Genomic DNA, 22,749 nt, shown 5'->3' with positions numbered 1-22,749 from the left:
AAGAGCCTGAGATAGGCAACTGTGTTTGTCTCTTTCTATACAATTCGGAAGTCAACATCACTACATATAACTGTCCTGGAGAGACATAAAAATGGTACAGATGATCTCCCCTGTAGGTTTTAATAAATGGTTCAAAAAACAATTTTATCAAATAGTGTATTAGAAGCTGAATGTTTTAGCTTGACTAATGATTAATATGTGTGACTCTGGTTATATTAATACAGTGCAAAAAAGCCCTGCTGCACATACAATAATAGTAACAATAACAATTCCTTGTTGATGACTTAAGGTTTTGGAAGGTACTGAGAATTTGAAGAACATTCTTATGGAAAGACTAAAACTTTTGTGAAAGTTGATAACATTTTTATGTTCTGTTTTTTGAGGTTTTTTTTGGCGGGGGGAGAAGGGAAGTCATTTTAAATCTTATTTTCTTGTTTAGTTACCTGACTGAGCGTTTAATTCCGACATCTCTATGGGAGACATTTCTGAAGACTTTGATCTTTTCTTTTCGGAAATTTGAGATTATTTGGTTACTGTTTCTTTTACTCTTAGCCAAAAGCAATCATAACTAATAAAATACATTAGGGAGTCTTATTATCTCTCTCATATATCACAGTACTATTCAAATAGTGGTTCATAAACTAGTGTTCGTTAGGCACTTTTACTCCCAAGGTAGGTACTCCTAAGATACGCCAGAAATTGAAAGTAAGCATGTCTTTTACAGCAATTTGACATTTTCTACCCATCCAGTCTGGGGAAGTCTCATCAACAGGGTGTTGTGGAACTTGCATGTTGAGCAGGTGGTGCGAATACCCACCACTTTTACCACAGATGTGAGGACTTTTTGGATAGTAGGTTCAGTGATCAAGGGAGAATTTCTAAAATAATTAGTCTCTAACTTTTGCAGTTTCAAAAAGTATGACTAATCATAGTCAGTCCTCTGAAATATATCAGGAGACAGCTAAAAGCTCTAGGTCAATATGCCTAACACAAGCACATAAAGACCCGTTTGCCTTCAATTCACTTTCTCATCAATTATTTTTCTCTGGGTGGCCTGTACTTTTTATTTTCTATTCATTTGGCATTAAATGTTTTAAATTTATCTAAGAGTATGTCTGACTGACGTTTGTATTTCTAAGCTCTATTTCTGAAATATGTAATGTTTTATGAGTGCTGGGGTTCCTTTGGTCGTCTTTTGCAGACTTTGTCTACCTAGTCTACTTAAACATCTATCTTCATAATTTTATATGATTCATAATGAATACTTATGTACTTATGTAATTTGTAACATTTATTTATTTTTATTTATGACTGTGTTGAGTCTTTGTTTCTGTGCGAGGGCTTTCTCTAGTTGCGGCAAGTGGGGACCACTCTTCATCGCGGTGCGCGGGCCTCTCACCATCGCGGCCTCTCTTGTTGCAGAGCACAGGCTCCAGACGCGCAGGCTCAGTAATTGTGGCTCACGGGCCCAGTTGCTCCGTGGCATGTGGGATCTTCCCAGACCAGGGCTCGAACCCGTGTCCCCTGCATTGGCAGGCAGATTCTCAACCACTGCGCCACCAGGGAAGCCCTGTAATTTGTAACATTTATTACTAGATTTATCAAATTAACTGTTTCTACATCTTTATTCTGTGCTTACATGTATTTTATCATGAATTCATTAATAATTGTTTGCAGTTATTTTCCTAAGTGCCTTTTAAGATGGAAATATTCAATGTGATGTTAACTGTTTAAAGAAGAAACTCCTGAATATATCAATCCTACTTGAAAATAACTTGTATTTTATACTAAAGTTAGGCCAACTCTGAATGACATTCCTGTAATAGCTCAGTGCAGCTGCTGACTTAAAAATACATTTGCTTAAAGTCTCAAAAAAAAAATACATTTGCTCTATATTCTAATGGATATAGATTATAAGAAGCAGACCTTGCTGTAACCAACAGCAATAGATAATGATGTTTTATGTATATAATCCATTTTTTAAATTAATTTTTATTTGTTTATTTATTACTGTGTTGGGTCTTCGTTTCTGTGCGAGGGCTTTCTCTAGTTGCGGCAAGCGGGGGCCACTCTTCATCGCGGTGCGCGGGCCTCTCACTATCGCGGCCTCTCTCGTTGCGGAGCACAGGCTCCAGACGCGCAGGCTCAGTAGTTGTGGCTCACGGGCCGAGTTGCTCCGCGGCATGTGGGATCTTCCCAGACCAGGGCTCGAACCCGTGTCCCCTGCATTGGCAGGCGGACTCTCAACCACTGCGCCACCAGGGAAGCCCTATAATCCATTTTGCTGGATATTTTCCCATTGTCCCTCCAGATCTACCTTCCATCCTTCTCCACTTTGCCCTGAACCTTCTGGCTTCTAGTTTGGTTTAGCAAATGGGAAGCACAGGTAGATGACTGGAGTGGAGTACAGGACGGCTCCTTATTAGCAGGCAGCCTCAGATCGGTTGCATCTCTCCACCAAAGGCCAAAGATTTTTATTAAGCCCCACTCTCCTACAGCTCTTCTTTCTGGGTCTCTGTTCCCCTTAGTCCGAGAGTAGTGACAGTTCACCCTCTTCTTGCCTACCCCTGAGGATGGCACCATCTTGGGTTTTTTTAAACTATGTATTTTTTCTTGAATAACTGCCCACATCTTTGGAAAGACTCTTTATTCAGTTACCCCATTTGAGGGTGCTGTCTCCTGCCAGAACCTTGACTCATCAGTTTTAAAAATTAGCTATCTTAAAAAATGAAATGCAAAATAATTCAACGTAAGTCTGACTATCCAATTACTTCATTACGTGTTTGACTACTCTGCTAAACACGGGTAGTATGTCCTTCTTTTGGTCATACACTCATAAATGTGCTCAGATATGCTTCAAGGGGGAAATAAATCTGGATGTGAGAGCAAGCAGAGGAAACGTAATCTAAATGGCAAAAAACAGACATGAAAAGAACTTTATAAGTAACTTTAAAAAAACCAGAAAGCATGGTAATCTAATGATTATCACAGGCACTTAGATAAAGCTTCCCATTTGCCAGGTTCTTTTCTAACCAATCTACATACATTGAGCTATTTATTTCTTCCCACAACTCTATAAGGAGGTACTATTCCCATTGTACAAGCGAGGAGACAGTCACAGTTAAGTAAATCAGTTAGTCTGGTTGTATTCTCTTAACTACTATGCTATGCTGTTCTTTCAGTGGTTTTGCTGATAAAACTGTTAAGTATAATAAAGACTGAATATTATATGAAAGGATAAGTTTATAATGGTAACACCATAGAAATAACATGGACTTTCAGTTCAAAGTTGGGTTTGACTCCTAGGTCTGACAGTTTAAATTCTTCCTTAATATAATTTTGCCTTCAAGCTTGATTTTTCTTGTTGCCACCCTTTTCCCCATAAATCATGAATTTGTGTGACGTGCATTATTTGGTACTGTGAGTGCATTTGTATTCTAATATAAAATTTAAAATTTCTCTTTAGGTTTATGATCTGTGAACATGCCTGCTAACAAATCATCTGTAATTAATAAATATGGAGTAGTATCTTCCTCTTATGAAAAATCAAAGTAAGTTTGAAAAAAATTTCATATTGTTAAAGTAGTAGACCCATATATATTGTAGAACTTAGAAGGTTACAGAAAATTGAACAGTTAAAAAATAATCACTCATAGTTCGATATCTAAGAATAAAAATGTTAAGGTTTACTGTTTACTATTTTATAAATAAATAGCTTTGTAATGATTTTTTGTAATGATTATTTGTAAAAATCATATGTTTATAAAATTTTGAATTCTATACTTTTTAAACTAAGCATTTTTTCTATAATCAGTGTTTTTTTTTTAAATTAATTAATTAATTTTTGGCTGTGTTGGGTCTTCGTAGCTGTGCACGGGCTTTCCCTAGTTGCGGCGAGCGGGAGCTACTCTTCGTTGCCGTGTGCGAGCATCTCTTGCAGTGGCTTCTCTTGTTGTGGATCACGGGCTCTAGGAGCGCAGTCTTCAGTAGTTGTGGTGCATGGGCTTAGTTGTTCCAAGGCATGTGGGATCTTCCCAGACCAGGGCTCAAACCTGTGTCCCCTGCATTGGCAGGCAGACTCTCAACCACTGCGCCACCAGGGAAGTCCCTATAATCAGTCTTTTAATTTGCCATAATAATCCATGAAATGCATAAGAGAAAGTATTCAATAACTACTGAATTGTGAAGCATCTTAGTTATTTCTAAGTGCTTGTCTATTTCAAATTAAACCACGATAGAATATTTTTCTGCATTTCATATTATTTCCTTGGGATAAAGTTTCTGAAATGAAGTTACTAGATCAAAGTTTGTTGATAATTTAAAAATTGTGATTTTAAGAAATTTTTACAAACTTAAAGAACATGATAGAATACATAATAAAACTTATGTGTTGACATATTGTTATGTTTGATTCAAATATTTTTCTTTAATAAAGAATAGATGAGCAGATAAACTTGAAGCTCTTTGAACACATGTCCTTCCAATTATAATAGTTGTGGCATATATTATTTCCATTCATTTTTGTACTTTAACATACAAGAATGTAAAATTGCATTTTCCTCGGCTTCCCTGGTGGTGCAGTGGTTAAGAATCCACCTACCAATGCAGGTGACGTGGGTTTGAGCCCTCGTCCGGGAAGATCCCACATGCCACAGAGCAACTAAGCCCGTGCGCCACAACTACTGAACCTGCTCTCTAGAGCCTGCAAGCCACAACTACTGAAGCCCGCGCGCCGAGAGCCCATGATCCACAACAAAAGAAGCCACCGCAATGAGAAGCCTGCACACCGCAACGAAGAGTAGCCCCTGCTCGCTGCAACTAGAGAAAGCCTGCACGCAGCAATGAAGACCCAACGCAGCCAAAAAATAATAATAATAACTAAAAAAAAAAACATTGTATTTTCCAGTCCATTTCCTAAAGTACATAACTAGGAATGGAATTGTTGGATATACCATTTAGTAAACAGAACTTATTAATTCTGTCTAATGATTAGTCATTTTTGTATTTTGGTTATAAAATCTGTCTCTACCACAAGATCATGTAGATATTGTTATACATTATTTTAAAAAAAATCTTACTGTTTTATCTTTAATACATATGGAAATGATTTTTGTTAGTGGTGTTAAGCGCAGGTCCAGTTTCCCTTTTTTTAATGTACATACCAGCTTGATCAGCACCATGTACCAAAAAGAACATCCTTCTTCACTATTTCTCTAGTACAATGATTATGTAAATCAAGTGTCCACATATAGTGGGTATGTTTCTGGGCTCTCTTTTCTGTTTCACTGGCCTCTTTGTCCATTTTTAATATTAATACCACACTGCTTTAATGACTGTCACTTAGTGATAACATTTAATAGTCAACATGATAGATTTTTCCAAATTTCTTCTTCTTCAGTGATATCCTGCATATTCTATTTAAAAATTAAAAAAAAATTTATTGAGATGTAATTGATTACAATATTAGTTTCAGGTGTAGAACATAGTGATTCAAAATTTTTAGAAATTATACTGCTTTTATAGTTATTATATTTATATTCCCTGTGCTGTACAATATATCCTGGTAGCTTATTTATTTTATACATAGTAGTTTGTGTGTCTTAATCCCCTACCTCTATCTTGCCCCTACCTCCTTTCTTCTCCCCACTAGTAATCTCTAGTTTGTTCTCTATATCTGTGAGTCTGTTTCTGTTTTGTTACATTTATATGTTTGTTTTATTTTTTATCCTCCAAATATAAGTGATAACATACAGTATTTGTCTTTCTCTGACTTATTTCACTAAGCATAATAACCTCCAGGTTCATCCATGTTGCAAACAGCAATGTTTCATTAATTTTTATGGCTGAGTAGTATTCCATTATATGTATATACCACATATTCTTTATCCATTCATCTATTGATGAACACTTAAGTTGCTTTCATATCTTGGTTGTTGTAAATGCTGCCAGTGAACATTGAGGTGAATGTATCTTTTCAAATTAGTGTTTTCGGGAAATTCCCTGGTGGTCCAGTGGTTAGGACTCTGCGCTTTCACTGCCAAGGGTGCGCTTCCGTCCCTGGTTGGGGAACTAAGATCCCACAAGTGCGTGGGGTGGCTAAAAATAACAAAAACAAAAGAAAAACCAAACAATGCCAGAACAAGTCAGTGTTTTCATTTTCTTTAGATGTATACCTGGGAGTGGAATTGCTGGATCATGTGGTAGTTCTTCTTTTAGTTTTTTGAGGAACTTCCACATTGTTTTTCACAGTGGCTGCACCAATTTACATTCCTACCAACATTGTACAAGAGTTCCCTTTTCTCCACATCCTCGCCAACATTTGTTATTTGTGGTCTTTTTGATGATAGACATTCTGACAAGTGTGAGGTGATACCTCATTGTAGTTTTGATCCCCATTTCTCTGATTAGGGATATTGAGCATCTTTTCATGTGCCTGTTGGCCATCTGTGTGTCTTCTTTGGAAAAATGTCTATTCAGGTCTTCTGCACATTTTTTAATCAAGATGTTTGTGTTTTTTTGATATTGAGTTATATGAGCTGTTTATGTACTTTGGATATTAACCCTTTATCAGTCATATCATTTGCAAATATTTTCTCCCATTCAGTAGGTTGTCGTTTCTTTTTGTTGATTGTTTCCTTTGTTGGGCAAAAGCTTTTAAGTTTAATTAGGTTCCATTTGTTTATTTTTACTTTTGTTTCCTTTGCCTTAGGAGAAATATCCAAAAAAATATTGCAACAATTTATGTTAAAGAGTTTTCTGCCTATGTTTTCTTCTAGGAGTTTTACGGTTTCCACTCTTACATTTAGGTCTTTAATCCATTTTGAGTTAATTTTGTTTATGGTGTGAGAAAATGTTTAATTTCATTCTTTTACATGTGGCTGTCCAGTTTTCCCAGCACCACTTATTAAAGAGACTGTCTTTTCCCCATTGCGTAGTGTTGTCTCCTTTGTCATAGATTAGTTGGCCATAAGTGCATGGGATTATTCCTGGGTTCTCTATTCTTTTCTGTTGATGTGTGTCTCTGTTTTTGTGCCAATACCATGCTATTCTGATTACTGTAGCTTTGAAGTTTTGACTGAAGTCAGGCAGTGTGACACCTCCAGCTCTATTCTTTCTCAAGATTGTTTTGGCTTTTCAGGGTCTCTTGTGTTTCCATACAAATTTTAAAATTATTTGTTCTAATATTGTGAAAAATGCCATTGGTATTTTGATATGGATTGCATTGAATCTGTAGATTGCCTTGGGTATTTTGGTCATTTTCACAATATTAATTCTTCTAATCCATAAACACAGTGTATCTTTCTATCTGTGTCATCTTTAATTTCTTTCATCAGTGTCTTAGTTTTCCCAGTACAGGTCTTTTACCTTCTTAGTTAGATGTAAATTTTTATAGAGGTACTATCTTTTCTTAGATTTATTCCTATGTATTTGGTATTTGTGATCCTGCTGTAAGTTTTATGCACATATTTTAAAAAATATGTCTTCTCTAGCTGCTGCCGGAAGAAAGACAATTGATTTTTGTGTATTAATTTTACATATAGAAATACTGCTAAATTCTCTCATTAATTCTAAACATGTTTATCTCAGTCTCAATTTAAAAAGAATACTCTAAACATTTCATGATTAAGCATGATCTTTTTTCAAACCTTATCTGACACTTAAATTGTATTTTGTGATTTTTGGTTTTTTTCTTAAATCTCATTAGACTTCATTACTACTTTAAGCAGTTAATTTTCCTTTATATTTTATTTATTGTTCATCACTTTCCTTGCGTTTCATTCTTTGTTACTTCTTAGATCTGGTTTTTCTTTTGCCAGATGTACAACTTTTTTTTTGGCCACACTGCGCAGCATGTGGGGATCCTAGTTCCCCAACCAGGGATCGAACCTGTGCCCCCTGCAGTGGAAGCATGGAGTCTTAACCACTGGACTGCCAGGGAAGCCCCAGATGTACAACTTTTTGAACTTAGTGAGATTTCGTTGTTGAGAAAAATCTCAGTTTTTGTTAGTCTGAATATACCTTTATTTTATTCTTATTTTTGGAAGAAATTTAAAACTGAACATGGAATTGTCTTTGGTCTGTTATAACTTTTATTGTTTTTTCCCCCCAACACATTGATGATATCGTTCCACTACCAGTTTCCATTAGTACTGTTGGGAAGTTAGCTGAAATTTTGATGCTATTTCTTTAAAGTTTAATCTGTTTGCCCCAACTTTGGGTGCTTTAAAAAATTTCTTATTCTCTTGTATTCTGCAATTTTACTATGATGTGTTAGAATGTGATTTAAAAAAAATTATTCTACTTGGATTCCTTGCACCTTCTGTGTCTATGGACTGTGTCTCTCTTTTATCATTTCTGAAAAAATATCAGATATTGTTCCTTTCGATATTACCTTGACAACCCATTCTCTTTTCTCTTTTTCTGAGGCTCTTGATTGAATGTATATTAGACCATCCCATTTTATATTTCATATCTTTTATTCTTTTGTGTCCATTTTCTATATTTTCATCTCTTTCTACTGTATTTTGAATAACTTATTCTGATATGTGCTGTTTTCCCATGACTAACTCTCTGTTACCAATTTATACATTGAATTTAAAAAACTATATCTTACATTTCTAGCAATGCATTTATTTTTCTTCAAATCTTCTATGTAGACTTATAGTTTCTGGTTGCCTGTACATACTTTTGAGCATATTGTGGAAATAAGTATGATGGTTTTATGATTTGTGTTGATCCAATGAATGGGGTATAAATCTATGTTGAGACTAATCTTCTCAGATATATATATATATATATATATATATATATATATATATATATATATATATATGTGTATTTTTTTTTTTCTTTCTCTTTCCTTCTCTGTTGAGCAGCCAGGCGGCCTTTTCTACAGCTCCCTGAGGTTGGGAGAAGGGATAGCGATTAGTTCTGATTGCTCTTACCTCGGATATTTAGTCAATGTGGAGGGAGTCTCCTATAACTTTTCCCCACCTTGAAAATCCTGGATTTTTTTTTCTTACTGTGCAGTCATTTAGAAAACACACTTTGTTTTGTATCAGTGACCTCTTGTATCAAGGTAAACCAGATTTTGCCCCTGGCATCAGCTGTTTGAGATGAAGCGGAGATCTTGATATCTTCCATGAAAAGACATTACGTTTGGTTTTTTTATGTGTTGCCTGAATTGTCATAGACCTCGTACTGTATTTGCTTCACTTATTCCTCCTAGAAACAAGAGCTTTGCAGGCTTAGTGTGGGTTCTATTGGAGATGCATGTAGGGCTCCATGTAAATCCTTCAAGTGAGGTACTGAAGTCCACCCATTTCTGGACCAAAGGTTATTTTATATCTTTCTCACAGAAGCTGCTCTTGAGGGTTTTTTGTGTGTTTTTTTTAATATCTGGAGACTGTAGTCCTCAAAGCTTCCTGAAATGTCAAAACCTGAAATTTTTCCTTTTTATTAATGTTTTTGACTTTTATATTTAGTAAAATGTGCTCTACAAATGTGCTCTAAATATTTAAAATATTATATATTTATAGTATATATGTATATAATAGTATTGATTTTGATATGTATACATTTATAATACCATATAGCTCTATAGTGTGGGCTCTAAATTTGTGCTGTCAGAAGCAGGAAGAAACTTTTCTACACTCATTTATATTCTGGTCGTTTGTTTATTTGATCTGTGATCTGTAGTCTTTGTTTTTCATTTATCTGAATTACTATAATCTTTTAAGTGAAATTCTAATGGTTGAGACCTTGTAATTAGGTCTGTTAATTTTAACCTAGGACATCTGTACTTGTACCATTTGGGTTGGCTACAAATGATTTAGCCAAAAATATGGTAATTTAGGAGCTGGGAGGCCATAAAGACCATGAACACATTCAGTATATATTGCAGTGTAATTTCCTTTCGGATGAATTGCCCCAAATGCGATATCAGCAGCTACTTATGAGATTATCTGTATAAAGTATGTAGGATCTTGCAAGATCTTAGAAACCACAGTCCTCTTATACTTGGGCGTACACCACTGTCTTGGCTCAAATCTCTAGATGGCAGGATATGAGAAGAGGATTAAGATTTTAATACTAGATTTGCGGTATACAAATTCAATTCAGTGAAGCTGAAAAAAAAAAAAAGGAAAATGAGGCAAAAAGGCTCGATGTATTACCACCCTGATCACTAAATCACAACTTGCCTTAAAGAGACACAGCAGAGCCTTGTCTATACTTGACATTTGGAATTTATGAAGACAGATTTCAAGAAAAAAAATCTCAAAATGGACCATAAAATGGAGACTCAAGGAGGGGTATTGATCTCCTCTGCTCCCTCCTGTCCAGCATTTTCCTTGGTCAAGATTCACCCCAGAGGTGCTAACTCATCCATACTTCCAAGTTGTGTCACCCAGACCTTGCTACTCCAAATGTGGAAGGGGAGGGGCAGCTCAGTGTTTGGGGGCATGAAGGTTATGCAGGCGTCAAGTCACTCTGAGACTCTGCACAATGTCCATGTTCAGTACAGCCACTAATCATGAAGACCTTCATTTGGGGAGAATGTTTTCAGACATCAGATTTTTCTTATCCCTAAACTTAACTCAGCATCAGTTATTCATAGCTTAATCTAGGGGAAAAAGTAGAGTCATTGCCCAAGAGTCCTATAATAGTTATTCAGTCTTTAGTCTTCCATTGTCCTGGGAAACATGTTTTCCTACAATTATCCTTTTATGTTTTAAAAACTCTTTAGATCTGGGATGTTTTCAAGTCTGTTTCTCACCATGCTGCACCCGCAACACATTCACCAAAGCACTAAACTTTTCATTAGCCATGGAAGGAAGCACATCATATCCCAAATGTTGTCTGTTACCCCCTTTATCCTCACAGAAAGCTGATGTTGTCAGGATCACAAAAAAGTGATGCGCTAATGAAATGAGTCTGTCCTCCATGGCCTACCATTTGCTTCAAAAAGGATATTATTGAAAGTTAGTCCCGTAGAGCACCAATGACGATGATCTGAGGAACTACCAGTCAGTACTTAATGAGTGGCAATTTGTGCCAGTATTTCAGTCTATTTATGATAAACTGTGATCACCAATGCAAAGACTGCTAATTGTCCCTTCTCCCATACCATTTTCTCCTCCTTTTGTATTAATAGAAGTTGTATTTGGACACATGAGCAACCATTAAAGAATACAGTTCTCAGCTTCTGTTGCTTCTAGATGTGGTCGTGGGTATAATCCTGGCCAATGATGTATTAGCAGAAGTGATATGTACCACTGGCATTTTGTGCCCTTTTAAAAGGAGTAGTATGTTTTCCTGTTCCTCTCCATGTCTCTTCCTTTTAGTTGGAATGAGGATGTGATTGCAGCATCTGGAGCAGATATCTTAGGCCAAGAAATGAAAGTTGTATGTTGAGAATAGCAGAGGAACCAGGTATAAAAAGTCAGATACCAATATCCTGGAGCTGCCATATCAAGCCTGGATTGCTTATCTTGGTCTGCCGCATGAAAGAGAAATGAAGGTCTCTCTTGATTAATTTATCATAATCTTGCCCTTTTAATAGCAGTTAAACTGGTTTCCTCACCCTTGAAATAAATGTTTCTGGGTGTTTTTTGAGGTGAATTTTCTAGAACGAAGCCTCCAAGCAGTGCTCCATAGCTTTGGTTATCACATCAGCTTTATTCTATTGCCAGATGACTCATTTACTATGCAACTGAATTAGAATTAATTTGTCTTTAAGCCTTGATCTAGTTGGATGAGTAGGGAAGGGTTGGCTATAATGGCCTACATCCTAGGGGATTGTTCCAAAACATAGTGAAAGGATGATCATTCCCTTGCTCATGTACAGTACTGAAATTATTGTTGTTGTTCTTAATATTCCTCCACTGACCCCGCTGTGTTCACTCAGACTTGCTGACCCCACTCTCTAACATCTCTATCTCCACCTGAGCCAGCTGATTCTTAGGGTTCTCTGGAAGACACCCAAGTTACAGAAGGAGAACAAGTGTTGCCAGGTTCTACTCCATTTCCTTCTTGGAGATATTGCTACCCTTACAATTTTGGTGAGCTCTTCCCCAAGAAGGAGTGTCCTTGATTTCATCAAACCATTCTTTGTGGCATTAGAGGAAGATGAACCCATTTTCAAAAGGAAATTCACCTGCATGGTTTAAGAGGAATCTATCAGAGTCATTGATTTTTACTTTTCTTTGGCTAATGGGAGAAGAGACAAAGTTTGAAATTCTTCTCTAAGCAAAAGAATGCAGGCAGAGGTTATCTGTCTTTAGTAGTTAAATATGTCAACTTGGGTACTGTTACCCATGCCAGCCAACCAATCCTTTCTGGTATTAATAATTACATTTAAAAAGAGATGACATTAAACTTTAGAAGTCTAGATGTTTCTTACAGACAACCTTGAAAGAACCATTGACTGTTAAATGCAGAATAGAATGGTTACAAATAGAAGAACATTCATTTAGAAAAGGGACTAGGTTTTTATTCTTGTAAATATTTTTTAGCCTTCAGTTTCTTCCAAATGGTTTTCTGTTCAAAATTCAGTCTGTATTAACAGCCCCCTTGCCCCTTATCTGTTTAGAGTTCTCTTTATTCGTAACTACCAAGAAGGAGGGTTTGCGTTTTCAGGGCTTAAGACAGTATTCCATTTGCTAAGACTGAATCAAAATTTAAGATCTAAAGAAAAACAAGGACCTAATAAAAGAATATATCAAACCATAGATATGATGTTTTCAGAAATGAATCTGAGTGGCAATTTCTGGCCTCATACCGTAAAGCCTGTTGAATATCCACAATGTGAAAATGCTGTAATCAATTACACAGGTATCAGGAACGACGAAATATATTTTCAGTGTCTGACTTCAAAAGCCCATACCCAAGATCAGTGCATCATGGATGATAAATTTAGGGGAGGGATTTATAGAGTAAATTTATATATATGGCCATTATCACCAACTCTTTTTTTTTTTTGGCTGCACTGAGTGGCATGCGTGATCTTAGTTCCCCCACCAGGGATTGAACCCATGTCCCCTGCAGTGGATGTGCAGAGCCCTAACCACTGGACTTCCAGGAAATTCCCACCAACTCTTTATTTATGCCTTTCAGATTAATAAATCTGTTCCTGAATTCCTTACACATTCAGTTGTATCATATATATACCTGAAAGGGCTAGACCATTCTTTAAGTGTGCTGGTACTTCTGGTTTTTAGGAAGTACCAGCCAAGTTAGTTGTTTTCAAAATTTCTATCTGTTTCAGTTCCATGTTTTCACCTTCCCATAATACCAAACTTACCAAAGGTATAGCCAGATTAATTTTTTAATTCATCTATTTATTAGCACTATCAAATCTGGATTCTGTTTTTATTTATCTAGTAAAACTACTCTCTTAATGATCTCTACTGACTTCCTAAACATTAACTCTAATGATATTTTCATTGTCCTTAGTCTTTATCTCTGCAAGATGTACATTTTTTTAAATTTATATTTATTTTTGGCTGTGTTGGGTCTTTGTTTCTGTGCAAGGGCTTTCTCCAGTTGCGGCAAGCGGGGGCCACTCTTCATCGTGGTGCGCGGGCTTCTCACCATCGCGGCCTCTCTTGTTGCGGAGCACAGGCTCCAGATGCGCAGGCTCACTAGTTGTGGCTCATGGGCTCAGTCGCTCCGCGGCATGTGGGATCTTCCCAGACCAGGGCTCGAACCTGTGTCCCCTGCATTGGCAGGCAGATTCTTAACCACTGCGCCACCAGGGAAGCACCAAGACGTACATTTTTGATCATGGTCTGCATCTTCAATCTATTCTTGCTTGGTATCTCAGTCTAGGATTTTTTGTTTGCATGGAACAGGCACACATTCAGCTTAACTGAAGCAAAAGAAAAATGTAATGGAAGGACGTAGGGCTGTCTTGTGGAACCTGAGAGTGGAAGGTATAGCCAGGTCTCATTTATTCACTCAGTGTCTCTAAGAGACAATGGAGATAAAATGATCAACAGATATAGTCTGTATCTATACTAGACTACAAACTCTGGCTGTACATCAGTAAATCATCCAACAAACATGGATCAGGGCTACGATGGTGAACATATTGCTATAAAACTACATACCCATAAAGAAGAGGCATATAACATTAACTAGTAGTACGTGACAGTTGTATTGCATAATACATGCTGAAAGACCATCATCTGTAAATCACGCTTATAAATTAATAAGTAAAATATTCTCTATTTTTCCAACAGCCAACAAATAGAGCAATTCCTACCTATGCAGTACCCTTATTATCTAGTTAAATGTTTCCAAAATATATGGAATAAACAATGAGCACGTTCTATATTCATTAAGTGGGATCAGACACAATGTTGTTGAGAAAAAATTGCAAAGGAAAAGCAAACAAGATATAATGCAGACAAAGGCATATCATGAAAAACATGAGAGAATACTAACATATCTTTTCCTAAAGCTCTGTGCTTTGGGGTATTTTGTTGTCTTGAACAACATTTCAACAAAAGCCACCTCTTGACTCTACATAAACTATCAGCTCTGACATCAACTAATTAGAAGTATTAGCTAATTATTTAAAATCCCTGAAGAGAGGATTGGATTGACCTAGAGTGAGCCAGATGTCTATTGTGACCCTATCAGCTATATGGCCAGGGTAGGGGAGGATGGAGCCAAATGGTGCTAATGTAGAAGTTAGACCCACTGGCCCAGCAGGGACTATGAGTGATGAACAATTCTCAGAGAAAGAGCTTACACCCCAAATTGTACAAATATTTGAATTCCATTGTAGTATTTCCCTGAATCGCCTATCATATTTACCATTCTTTTCCTCTTGCCTCCTACCTGTAGGATTTGTCCAAAGATCTCCCTTGATTCTTTTTTCTCAGTACTCTTCCTCTTGAAATTTCATAGCTTTGAGTATGTAGGTGAATCTTAAGTCTTTATTTCCAGATCTTATCCACTTCTTAATGTCTGCCTCACAAATTCACTTGGATTATAGATCTCTCCACTTGGTTGTCTCACACGTAAATCACAGTCAGTACATCCAGAATGGCACAGATCATCTGCCCAGATTTTTCCATCTAATTGTCTTGATGCCAACTCTCTACTACTAATCATGTTGGCTCAAAACCATAAGATTATCTCTATGTCCACCCTCACAATTTCTTTTCTCACATCCTGGTAGTCATCGAGCCCTATTGATTTAGCTTCCAACTAATCTCTCACATTCATTTACTTTTCATCATTATTATTGCCCAAACTGTAGTTCAGACCATTATTACTTCTTACCTAAATTGTTCAAATAATTGTCCAACTGTTTACCAGTAGTCACTCCTCACTCCAAACCATTCAACATCGGATTTTAAGTTTAGTCATCCTGAAGCACAGCTGTAATTTCATCACTCTTCTGCTGAATAATTCTCTTATTTATCAAATGAAACTCAAAAGTTTATGTGTAATATAGCATTGGTGCCCACTGCAACTAAGAGAATCTAAAATAACAATGATACTTAAAAATAGTTTATTTCTCTGAATATAGTCAGTCCAGAGCTGGTATGGTGATCCAGGATTTAGATTCCTTTTAACTAGCTGGTCTGCTGCACATGACTTACTCTGAAGGGCATTTCATGTTATATCATGGCTGCTGAAACTCCAAACATCACAGTTGTGCTTCATGCAGCAGAATAGAGGAAGGACAGAAGAAGGGTTTATACACTTTTCCAGGAGACTTTCCAGAACTATCTGAATTTTACTTATGTTTTATTGGCTGAAACCTTAGACATATGTGCATACCTAACTGCAAGAAAGAATCGTTTAGTAAGAAAGGGAGGAGAATAGATTTTGATGTAGGTAGCTGTAAGTCTACCACAGACTACCATTCAGTGCCATTTGTATGTGTCTAAACCTAACATTTGCATCTTCATTTCCTATCTTGATTTTAAGCATTCTGTCTCTCTATGCTACATTAAGACTGTTCTTTTTTTTTTTCTTTGTTTCTACTTGTGTTAGGGTAAATTTGAAGCGACTATAAAAAGAGGTCTCTAATTTCAGAGGCTTAAGTAAGATAGAAGTGTATTTATCTGACATATGAATCCAGTGGGTCTAGGCTGACAGGATAGCTCTGCTTCTGGGGTCAGTGAGAAACTCACAACCCTCATTATCTCATAGTTGTACTGATCTGCCTAATCAAAGCCAATTCAGCACCATTTTTGTGTTCCAGTCAACTGGAAGGAAAAAAAGGTTTTATTCTAGGGAAAGTGGCCTGTCTTTAAGTTAAAGGTGACCTGAAATTTGCATATATTGTATCTCCTCACAACCTGCCAGAAAGACTGGGAAATATAGGCACTAGCTGCGTGATCATGTGACCAGGAAGAAACAGAGAAAAGATTTTGAAAGGATAACTGCCATTCTGTCACATTCTAGTTCCTGTCTTCATATCAAGGTACAGCTCAAGTGGCACTTCTGCAAAGAAGCTTTTTTTGAATCTTTAACCAAAAACAGTAATTCTTATAACTGATAGTTATCCAGTGCTGAATCTATGTAAGGAACTAGACGGTGTGTTCCAGTTCATTGTTTTTCAAAATTCTGCGAATTTTGTCCTCATTTCCACAGATGGAAAATTATAGCTCACACAGATTAAATGATTAAGCAAAGATTATAGCATCAGGAAGTGTTGGAATCATGACCTTCTGAACTCCCCACAGGATTTTATTTCCTTTTTTTTTTTTCTTCAGTTTGTCACCTTTATATTACATCATTTGTGATTTGTCTCACTTCCCTCCTAGAATGTGAATTTACTGAGGCCAGGCCTGATTCCTCTCTTAGCCCTCATTATATCTAGCGAAATATCTTGTATGTGGGAGGCTTTCATTAAATGTTTATTGAACAAATGAATTGTCAGCTAAAAAAAGTTCTGAATTCACAGATAACATAGAGTCATTTGGATTGATATCCGTGCAGTCAGAAGACTTTAGTATATTTCCCTTATATGAAATTGGCATGATGACCTTAATTCATTACCTTTCCACAGGACTGCACTTATACACTTACAGTAGATTACATTTATCTTTGTGAAATCCTTTGATAGTTTGAAGAAATTAGAATGTGTGAAGTTAAGATATATTTTCCTTTCAAATGCCTATATTTACTTTTTCAAGTTTCCTTTTGCTTCTTATCATGGGTTGTGTTTATCATTAAATAAGCATTAATTTGTATAACCCCTATTGTGATGGGCAAGAAATAGTTTAAAAAGCTGTATTTATTTCCTGTTAAATATTTATTGACATGAGCTGAGGGAGTCCAATTAAGGTACTCAATCTCTGTACAGGAAGCTGGAAAGCATTAGCTTTCCATATTTTAAATGATTCACTACAGGCCTCAACCATACTGAAAGATAATTGACAAAACTAAAATTATTTATAAAATATATTCGAAGCATAGAAATTGTATTAGATATTATTTTTACCCTGAGGCTTTACTCTGCTTTAAAAATAAAATGATACAAATGCATTTTTCTCAGAACCTATATAAAAGCTGAGATAAAATAACTAATTTTAGAAAATACATTTTTAGTTTGTATTTGAAGCCCTTGGATATAGTGTGTGTAGTGTGTGTATTTGTGTGTGTGTGTGTGTGTGTGTGTGGCTGTGTCTTTGTGTGTTTGGAGGGGTTTCTGTGGTCGGTGGTAGGGAAATCTGCTTAAACGAGATGGTTTTAATTTGAGTTTCACTATTTATGATGTTAATCAGTGTTTCACATAGTTATTGGCCACACGGATTTCTTCTTTTGTCAATTACCTGTTTAAGCCTCTTCTCTATGTTTCTATTGTTTGGGAGTTCTTCATATATTCTGGTTATATTATGGGTATGAGTCCTTTGTCAGTTACATGTGTTGAAAATATGTTCTTCCATTTGAAGTTTTGCCTTTTAATTCTCTTAGGATGTCTTTATATAGATATATTTACAAGCAGAGGTGGTTATCAAAATATTTAACTATTGATATAGTGTGGAGATTGATAAATCAGAATAGTGTGCACCTACTAAATATCAGGCCTATGTTCAAGGATTTTAAAAAATTACAGCATCAGTTAGCATGGCCAAAATTATACTGGAAGTGATGGGAAGTGTCAGTCAATAAAGACATTGTTGCGTTTGTTGGGTACATCCATACTACTGCATGTTAGGATCAGTTGAACTTTAATGTCTGATAAATTTAATGAAGAAAGCATGCTACGGTTTTGCATACATGGTTCTATTTACTAAAAACAGTACACAAAGGTTGGTTTATATTTGTGAGCATTGATAAAGATATGAAGGATACACACTGACCCATTAATCTTGGCTATTTCTAATGGGTAGAATTGGAGACGGTAGTGTTGGGACACATCCCTTAATGTTTGGTTTGTTATAAACAGCACTGTTATGTTAATACTTTTAAAGAATCTAATTTCTAATGAAAATCAGAAAAATTTAAATGGATAAAGGGGCTATCTTATTCCCATAATACTCTGTAAAAATGGGAAGATCGAAGCTATTTTGGACTCTTCACGAAGAGTAGGTCCATGTCGATCAAAGATATGTCATCCCAGATGACTGTTGAGAAAGAATTTTCAGCCAACCTTTACCATATACATCTAACCGCATATCTCCAAGAGCAAGATAACAGGTAGTCAAGAATGAAGTTATTCATTTCAAATGCCCAATTCTAGCAGACTTTGTGAGTTCTAACACCTCAACTTTTCTGCTATTTTACTATACGCTGCTTGAGGGCAAGGTTGTTTGTTGGTTTCACCGTTGTATCCCAGTTCCAAGGTTAGTAGCGCCTGATACATAGGGATAGTCAATAAATGCTTACTGATTGAATGACTAAATAAATGCCTACTTTAGGGTGGCAGTTAAAGAGCTGGTCATTTCATTAATTGTTCTTCACTGGGATATCTATTTGGCTCTAGTTTACAGAGCATCATGGTTTTATCTCTGCTTATCCTGTGATCGTGTGGCACTGTGATTACTTTTACATACATCTGTCTTCCCAATTGGACTATGAGTCACTCAGAGGCAAAATTTAATTTTTTTTTCATATTTTTTTCCTATATCCCACAGAGCAACTAATTCAGTAAATTATAAATACAGTAAGTTTTTGAAAGATGTTTTATTTTCTCAGATCACTCCTTTTAATCATATGACTCCAGCAATTATTTTATCACACAAACAACTCATTGACTCTACTACCCATTTTCTATTCCTCTGATATCACTTTTGATTCCATGCCATTTTAAACGCTGTGGTACATCATTATAATCACCTTACTCATTCTCTTGCATATAGCCTCAACTTTTCTCACTTCTCTTTGAAATACTTGTCTATCCTCTCTACACTTTGCCCATGGGATCCTTTCCATTCACAAGACTTTAAATGCCATATGTGTGCTGATGACTCAAAAATTGATATATTTAGCCTGAACCTTTCCCCCAAATTCAGACTCATATCTAAATGCTTACTCTGCGTCTCCATTTGGATGGCCATGGTCATCTCAAACATAAAATGTCCAATACTGAACTTATTCTCTACCCTCACCTCAAATCTGCTCCTCTAGTAACCTTTCCCATCTCGGTAAACAGCAGTTCTATCCTTTCCGTTACTCAGTTCAATCATGACTCCTTTTTTTTTTTCGTCTCATGCCTATTTCTAATTCATTGGGCAGTCTGGTTGGAGCTAATGTCAAAATATATCCATTATCCAAACTCTTCGCTTTAATTACTTTGCTGTAATTCTGATCCAAGCCAAATTACCTCTCAGCTAAGTTTATGTGTGATCTCTCCCTTGCTACCTCCCCACACTCCAGCTCTCAACACAGCATCGGAATGATCCTGTTAAAATATAAGTAGAATTATGCCACTCCTCTTATCAAAACCCTGCAGTAGCTTCCCATCTCATCCAAAGTTAGTATGGCTCCTTGTCACCTCTCTGACCTTACTACATACATCTTTTCTGTCCTGCCTACTATACTTCAGCCACAGTTCAACTGATTCCACTTGCACGGAGGGAATAATGTTTTAGCTTAAATTGAACCAACACTGAAATATGTGAGGAGATAAATCAGTCTTCAACGTAATGAAGCTAGGCTGGATTTTTTTCAAAGGCTACAAAGTTCTTCAATATGAGAATTATGTTTCTCAATCCAAGAGTATGATAAGATCAATATAGGAGACCTGTGTGTGTGTGTGTATATATATATAAATATATATATACACACATACATATATATATACGTAAATATTTTACTGATTTTTGTGTGTGTGAAACTTTCTCATTAAGGTAAAGTGCTTTTTCAGAAAATAGATACACTTAGCCACTGGGTGTTTGATTAATTAAAATTTGGAAGTGATAGCTATAATTATTGATTTTTTTTTTCTTTTTTGGTTTAGGCCACCATTTTCAATCACAAAAGAATTCATCTTGAGACTCAACCAAACAAAAAATCCAAAAGAGGAGGAAGAACTGTTGGACATAGCTAGAAAAAACCTTATCAAATGTAAGGTAATGGCACACTATTGATTACTTAGTATGTGAAGTTTCTCTTCCAGTTGGTAGATGATTACATGTTCTAAAATATTGAAAGAAAAAGATAAGAATACACCTTTCTTAATTATAAGTAGGCATAGTTAAAAATACTAATGCAAATTAAAGTTAAAACTTATGACCAAATTATTCAATGTCAAATGGCTTTTTGGATGAAGATTCTTCATAAATTATTGGAGAATATAGTTGTTTGCACTAATCCAAGAGCCCACAGCAAAATATCAATGGCTGGCAAATAAATTTTTGTTTATGAAAATTACACTTTTTACTAAAAAAAATGTTAACTGATATATGATGTTTCCTAAAGAGGAAAGAAAGGTCTCCTAAACATTCACTATACATGCACAGAGTACTCTGTTCTTTCTCTGTAACAAACTATTCACCTAACTTGTAGAAAATACATTTTTTAAGAATATGTCATTAATTCACAAATTTTCAAACACATATAAAAACAGAACAGAAAGTAAAGTAAGTCCTTGTTTTACCTTTTCTTCATTAGATCCAGTTTAAGTTTTGGCAGAGAAATAATATACATATGATTTTGCTTTAATACTAGATAACTGGTGAAATAAAAGCTGCACAAAACTGAAGCATAAATTAAGCCAACTTTTTTTTGTGGCTGTTATTTCCCAGCATTTTGGCTCATGATTGACCATATATTTAAAATTTTTTTAAAAATCCATGAAAAAAGTTGATTAGAAAAAAGAATATACTTTATTAGCTTTGCATGCAGATAGTTGCCAGCAGGTACATTCATCAGTGAGTTTCTCTTCAGTTTGCCAATTGGGGCAGCCCCAGGAATGGTCACATTAAGATAAGGGGGGGCAATCTTCGTATCTCTTTTATGTTCACTAACTTCAGTCCATCCACAGTGAAGTAGCTGGAGTTCTCCAGAAAATTGGCATCAAGCTATTTTTTTCAATATACTTACCCTTTTAAAATCAGAGATGCATTCTCTTGGTGAGGAAATGAGACAGAAGTAATCCCTAGAAAGAAAGAGTGAAAATTATTTTCAGCAGACAATGATATTATTCAGAATATTAACATTCTCTACATTTTAACACTAATACAGTTTATGTAAAATGTCAAAAAATAAATATAATAAAAGAAAAAATAAAAAGCTTTAAGAGCATCAGCCTCATAGAATGACTTTCAGAATAAAGGGATAATATAAATAAATAAGTGAATAAATAAAAATGAAAATAAATGATAAAATAGTAATAAATAAAATACACATAATAGAATTAATAATAAAATATAAATAATATATCAATCATATATATATATATGTAAATAAATATATAGATAGATCAATAAAACAAAGAGCTGGGCTTTTGAAAGGGTAAACAAAATCAACAAACCTTTAGCCAGACTCACCAAGAAGAAAAGAGAGAGGACCCAAATAAACAAATTGAGAAATGAAAGAGGAGAAATAACAACTGATACCACGGAAATACAAAAAATTCACAAGAAAATACTATGAACAGTTATATGCCAACAAAATGCACTACCTAGAAGAAATGGACAAGTTTCTAGACACATACAGCCTACCAAAACTGAGTCAAGAAGAAACATAATTTGAAGAGACTGATCACTACACCTGAAATAAAATATGTAATAAAAAACTCCCTGCAAACAAAAGTCCAGGACTGGAAGACTTCACTGGGGAATTCTGCCAAACCTACAAAGAAGAACTTATACCTATCCTTCTCAAACTCTTCCAAAAAACTGAAGAGGAGGGAACATTCCCAAAGTCATTCTCTGAAGCCACCATCACCCTGATGCCAAAACCAGACAAAGACACTACCAAAAAAAAAAAAAAAAAAAAAAATCACAGGCCAATATCTTTGAATATAGATGCAAAAATCCTCAGCAAAATATTAGCAAACTGAATCCAACAACACATAAAAGGATTGTACACTATGATCAAGTTGGATTCATCCAATGGTCACAAGGATGGTTCAACATATGCAAATCAATCAATGTTTTAAACCACATCAACAAAAGAAAAGATAAAACAACAACATGATCATTGCAGAAAAGCATTTGATAAAATTCAACATCCATTCATGATAAAAACTCTCACCAAAGTGGGTATAGAGGGAGCATATCTCAACATAATAAAAAGCCACTTATGACAAACCCACAGTCAACATAATACTCT

The 22,749-nt window shown here is 35.6% G+C and overlaps 1 protein-coding gene across 1 annotated transcript in view; it reads left to right on the top strand.

The window, feature by feature from the left end:
* Window positions 1-19,681: 19,681 nt before the first annotated feature.
* The window catches only part of TMEM232 (transmembrane protein 232), a 222,671-nt gene continuing 219,603 nt past the window's right edge, over window positions 19,682-22,749 (top strand). The window contains 2 exon segments of the mRNA XM_059919087.1: window positions 19,682-19,770; window positions 20,432-20,543. Coding sequence (XP_059775070.1) covers window positions 19,682-19,770; window positions 20,432-20,543 — 201 coding nt within the window.

The sequence above is a fragment of the Balaenoptera ricei genome, chromosome 3, assembly GCF_028023285.1.
Source record: "Balaenoptera ricei isolate mBalRic1 chromosome 3, mBalRic1.hap2, whole genome shotgun sequence".
In the NCBI taxonomy this organism is placed as follows: domain Eukaryota; kingdom Metazoa; phylum Chordata; class Mammalia; order Artiodactyla; family Balaenopteridae; genus Balaenoptera; species Balaenoptera ricei.
Note: the sequence above shows the minus strand (reverse complement) of the source record. Positions and strands in the feature narration are given on the sequence as shown.